This window comes from Cajanus cajan, chromosome 5, assembly GCF_000230855.2.
Source record: "Cajanus cajan strain Asha chromosome 5, NIPB_CcT2T_4, whole genome shotgun sequence".
NCBI classification, from domain to species: domain Eukaryota; kingdom Viridiplantae; phylum Streptophyta; class Magnoliopsida; order Fabales; family Fabaceae; genus Cajanus; species Cajanus cajan.
The window spans coordinates 16,934,368-16,940,123 of NC_138521.1; the positions used below are offsets into that span (position 1 = coordinate 16,934,368).

General features: G+C 30.8%; 1 protein-coding gene across 1 annotated transcript; it reads right to left on the minus strand.

The window, feature by feature from the left end:
* Positions 1-3,312: 3,312 nt before the first annotated feature.
* On the minus strand, positions 3,313-4,871 carry LOC145957867 (B3 domain-containing protein At1g49475-like). The gene is made up of 4 exons (XM_083074291.1): positions 4,851-4,871; positions 3,878-4,280; positions 3,653-3,760; positions 3,313-3,356 (listed from the first exon to the last, which is right to left on the minus strand). The coding sequence occupies exons 1-4, from the start codon at positions 4,869-4,871 to the stop codon at positions 3,313-3,315; spliced, it is 576 nt and encodes a 191-aa protein (XP_082930417.1).
* Positions 4,872-5,756: the final 885 nt, after the last annotated feature.

The following is a 5,756-nucleotide window of genomic DNA, read 5'->3' on the forward strand; positions in this document are numbered from 1 at the left end:
TGATGTAAAAATAAGCAATATCAATCCGAGAAGAATTCTTGTAACAAAAACTCCTTAATTGGTTTTTTCTTTTGAAAATTAGGTTTAGCATTTTTTTTAATCACTTTATTTTTTTTGCATTTTCTTTTGATCTTTATTTTATATATATATATATATTTTTATCTTAGGAGTTGCCTTTTTCTTTCAATCAATATGCAAAACTCAAGTCTCGGTCTCACTTAATGGAAGCACTAAAAACCGGATTCAAATTTGAATGCTAAATGACAACCAAATTAGGTTAATATGTAATGCACATTCAACATGTTTTTGATGCTTGTTTTGGTTGATTAGCACATGCACGGTTTTAGGCTCCAAATTCAAATTTAAAATTGAGCTACAAACACAAATTTTCAGCACACACAAGTTACACAAAAATCAAACACTCACGGATAAGGAGGAAATTTTTTTATGACATTTTCTAGCATAGGAATCCTAAATTTTCTAAGAAAACTACTAATGATCTAGTAGTAGTTTAAGAACTCAAAGTGAAACAAAATTTATGAGCATATACCAAGGCTATGGATCTCGGCCAAATCCAGAAAATGTTTTCAAGATGAAATTCAAAAATTCAAAACGAATCAACAAGCATAGCTAGGAAAGATGAACATAAAAAGAACTACACAATACTACTAGACATGGATTCAAAATAAAAAAGGACTCAATCATGCTATGACCGAATAAAATTTTGAATCATGACTCAAACAAATCAAAAAGCTAATAGGCAGAAAATTCCTAATAGGCAAAAGAGAATGGAGCATGATTCATGGAAGCATATTGTCATAAAAGCATAAATGAATCATTCAAGCATATGATACTAGATCCATCAAATTTTGAGACAAAAATTAGATCTAGGAAATATTAAACTCTCAATGACAAAAACTCAAAACAAAGATGAACACAAGATGAACACAATAAGAAAATAGTCATGGATCCAAACTTCAAAAGACAAGAGAATTGACTTATCTCTTGAAGAACCGAATGCTCTTGATACCACTTGATGAGATTCCTCTTGTAAATCTCAAGAACACTTCAAGCCTCACGGAATTCCTTGGAAGAACATCAAGGAAGAAGACTCCTAAAGGCTTCAATGTGACCTATGCTTGCATGTAGCCAAGTCTGGAGAAGAATAAGAGATCCTAGCTCTACAAGGAGAAGCTCTCAAGTAGGGTAAAGTTTAGGAGAAAGGTGACTTCGGAGAGAGTGAGTTCTAAGAGAGAAAAACTCATCAAATTAATCCAAAGTGAATTACAAGGCTCGGTCATAAGGATTTATAGGGGAAAATTAGGTCAAGGTAACTATGGGTTAGCCTAAGGTTAAGTGGAACCAAGGTAGGGTTCACTTAACCTTAGGCGCCCAAAATTTGAATTCAAAATTCAAATTTTGGAGCCTAAACCCGGATCACCCATGTGCAAGTCATTTGGAATGTCATTAGGCTTCCATTTGAGTTGCATTTCGGATCACACCATGTGCATGTGTTGCACATGGCCGAACTGCACACCAAATGTGAATCTAATTACATTCTAATGCAACTACACATGCAACCTAAATAACCCTAAATTCAAATGACCTTCAAATGAAAATCCTAAGCTAAATGGCCGTGAATACAAGGCCCAAAAGAAATACAAGGCACTAAGGCCCAATCCTACACTAACCCTAATCTACTTGGGCTTGAGTCAAAGCCCAACTAAACAAAGAGATGGACTTTCCTTGGGCTTGGGCCCTCTCCTCATGTATCGTCATTGCCATAGCCCTAGTAGTTGGGCCCTTGGCCCATGGGCTTCCTCCATCAGTGTTACTCTATGATGATCATATATACTTTGTATGAGAGTAGGATAAGATTAGGTTTGAGATGTTTTCCGTTGATAGTCATCCGGATGATGACTTGGAGGGAGTTTTGCACAACTACTTGCAGAGTAGCTTCTTGTGTATAGTTGTAATCAACTAGTTGCATATACTATGTATATATTTTCTTTTATTGGATGAATGTAATTATGTTTTATATACTTGTATAATTGTGTACACTTATATATAACATTTAATACATTATCTAGTGAAGAATGGTAAATTATATTAGTTGTATTTTCTTTATTTACATGTTGTACGGTATTAGATCTTATGACCTTATTCATCATTATCAACATTGAATCTACTTAAATGATAGTTGAGATGGGAGATCAAAATTTCAATAACTATCATATATGAATAGGTATTTTATTATTGGTTTGGCCATAATTTGTAGCTATATATTATATAAGATTTATTCAGGTGTATAATACTTGAGATAAAACATGCTTTGAATAAAGTGAAATTAGAATTTTTTTTAATGTTTATAAAGCATGATATATATATATATATATTTTACCGGAACTAATGCTACTTGAGCTAACAGTTAAGACTACATAGTATGACCACTTTATTATATATGTTTTTAGTATATGATATTTTGTCTATTTTTAATTTTAATTTTTGAATAAATTTTATTTGATTTAAGTTCTTGAATTTGTTTTCATGAGCAAAATTTTTTAATGTTAGAGACCAAAATGTTTACTAAATAAAAAGCTTAAAGACTAAAAGTAAAAAACAGCAAAAGTTCAAAGTCTAAGAATAAAAATTTGTTCAAAGACTAAAATAATAATTAACAAAAGTTGAGAAACTAAAAACATATTTAACTTATTATTATTATTATTTGTTATAGTGGAAGAGAAAGTAATTATTGGTAACTTATTTCTTAGCTAAAAATTCCATTTCATTTGATGCAGAGAATATTCAAAATGAAAAATTTCATTGTATTTAGGATATTATTTTAATGGAAAAAAATATGATTATATTAGTGTTGAAAAAGACATAGTTAACCTATTAAAATATTATTTATATGTGTTTATCTTAATTTAACAATAATTAATGGATGTAATATGGAGAAAGAAACAACGTGTGAAGTTGTGATTTAAAACAAAACAACTGCTGTTACCATTTCCAACAATGTTGCTTAAAGCTTTCAAACTCAAAGCAATAAAAGAAAAAAAAAAAAAAACTTGATAGCATTAGGTTATTTCCTCTTATTCCTTAAGAGACGAGTATCTAGAAATAGAAACCCTCATCACCACGTCATCACTACTGTTTAGGAGTTGGAATAAGCAAGCATCTCCTTCTTTTAAATTGTTTTCTCTCACAAAAATTGGCCATTGTGTAGTAAAATAACTTCCTGAATTATTTTTATAATGGCTCAATTTAACCCTCCATGATCTGTTCTCAACCAGAAGCTTTACATATTGTTCACCAAATTTGATGTAGCCCTTCAGTGGGTTCTTCGGAAGATACTGCATGATAAGCAATTTTTTTCATCTCACTCAGATTTTAGTTAATGAGATAGGAGACATTATATGTAAGACTGAGTCAAACATAAAGTCAATAAAACTTTTGTTTTAAAAAGTTTATCTTTAAAAGATATATAAATATAATTATTTTTTTTAAGATCCATCTTAAAATATTTTTATTTTTTTATAAAAAATATTAATAACTTAAAAAATATATATAATTTTAAGATTTGTTTACATCTAATTATGTGTTAGGCCGACCTGATTATATAATTACTTGGTTTGAGAACATACCATACTTGTTCTAATTAAGTGGCTTGATTTCATTATCACTGTGAAGGAAGTAATCCCAGCTGCTTCATCTTCTCCATAATTACTAATGGACGACCCTTCAATTTTTGTCTTACCTAAGAGAGGGGAAATTTATTAAACATAAACAAAGCAAAATTCTTTATACCCTTCTAATTCTATGGCTAGAAATCTGACAAATAAATATATCAGGAAATAGGATTCAAGAAACTTGCCTTTGTGGTTTTTGACTTTTTGATCAAAGGCAACAACGTCTTGCAAATTGGAATTACTTTTTTCATCTTTTCTATTTGTTCTCCGTGTCTTTCGTGGTTGAATTTCTTGGCTACTAATTTTGGCCCTTTTGTGATTTGGTTTGCTAACTGGGTATTCTATTTCTGTGGCACTCATATCACAAATGAGTACATGAAAATGGGGTGTTCCATCGTATCTGAAAACCAATAGGTTCCCATGGGCTAGAGAGTGATACGCCACAAACTCTTTCCAACCTTTTTGGAACCAAACACTGTCATCACGTTTCTCCAAATTGACCCTCCATTCTGCACCGTTTGGAAGCTTAAGAAACACCGTGTTGGATAAGTGTTTTCCATATTTTCGCACAAACTTTGCTGGAATCCTCTGTTGTGCAGATCCAAATTAGTAAATATATGATATGAAGTATTTGTTAACAGATTTTAATTCTAACTATATGCATCAAAAAAATTCACTGTATCCATATGACAATTTAGTCACTAATTGACTAATTGTAAGGTTTTGAAAAACAATTCTCAAGACTGATTTTGGCCGCAACGTCAAAATTTTTTAAATCACTATGACTATTGACAACAATTTCTCGTAATACCATGTATCATGACAAAATAACAACCACGATTTAAAACCATGAATTTTAAGAATTAATGTAACTTTATTTTGGTGACTGACAGCATGTGTAAGGTGAATAGAGAATATGATATTCAAAAAGGAACCATAAATTCTTACTAGTTTTCCTTGCAAAAGGTTGTGAGAGAGCATGATTCTAAAAAAGTGGATTGGCTTCGATGTATTATCATCATGGGAGTCATCTCCATTATAATGTTTTCTAGTCATTCGCAATGTCCAACAGCACCCAGAAGAAACTGGATTATGCCTTTGATACTATTTATGCTTGCTTTATATTTTATTTTGAACTGACAAACAAATTGGAGTTACATGGCACTGCGAAACTGCCATCTTTATTGATCTTTTCAGAGAAATAAAAATATTATACTGAAATTATTATTATTTAAAATTTTAATTAAGATATAAACACTATTTATTAAAGTAACGAGTCAAATTCGTTTAACGTTTTATCTCATTTGATAACAAAGTTAATGTACTTAATTTTTCTTGAAATATTATTTGTATTCGTTACGGTTTTATTTTATTAATTTTAGAATAGTACATCAGTACGTAACATGATTTTAATGTATTTTAATTTTTTAAGTACGTATTATATTTTGAGTACATATTAATAAGATGCAAACCAATAGTTTATTAACCTTTAGGGATTCTCGGTGTTAAAATAAATAAATAAAATAAAAACATTTAAAGATTCTTTGATTGTCAATATATATATGATGGAATATGATAATTTATTTTATTCTATTGTAACAATTTATTTGTTACATAGATATAATGTGATAATTTTATCATATATTGCATTGATATTTTTAGTTAGTTGGACTCATCTAATTCCTATGATAATATAATACATCTTCACTAATCCATAACAAAACGAAGCTCCTACGTTGAGCCCTTCCTTGTTTCAATGCCCTCTACGTTGAGCTCAACAACAGGATCGTGCCCGTGGCTATGGACTACAAGTAGCATGTTCCACGGGACCACCGTTCACAAGGTCGTCAAGTTCTAGGACCCTTACTTTTTTATTCATGAACCTTAGGTGGAGTCTGTCGAGAAGTGATGAGATGAGATGATTAAGAAAATATGAGGGAAGGGATTCAATTGCCATGAAGAAGGGTGCTGTTGTTTGGTTCGATTAAATAGAGAAGGTATACCATATCGTCGTAAGAATTAGATGAATCCTATGATCGAAAAAGTATTGCACCATAGACTAAG

Bases quoted from the DNA above. Each gene is read 5' to 3' on its own strand.
- LOC145957867 (XM_083074291.1), bottom strand. From the start codon at position 4,871: ATGGCAGTTTCGCAGTGCCAT. The intron at 4,281-4,850 runs GTAACTCCAATT...TCTGCACAACAG, and splicing joins TGGCAGTTTCGCAGTGCCAT to AGGATTCCAGCAAAGTTTGT. The intron at 3,357-3,652 runs GTATGGTATGTT...CTTATCATGCAG, and splicing joins AAGCCACTTAATTAGAACAA to TATCTTCCGAAGAACCCACT.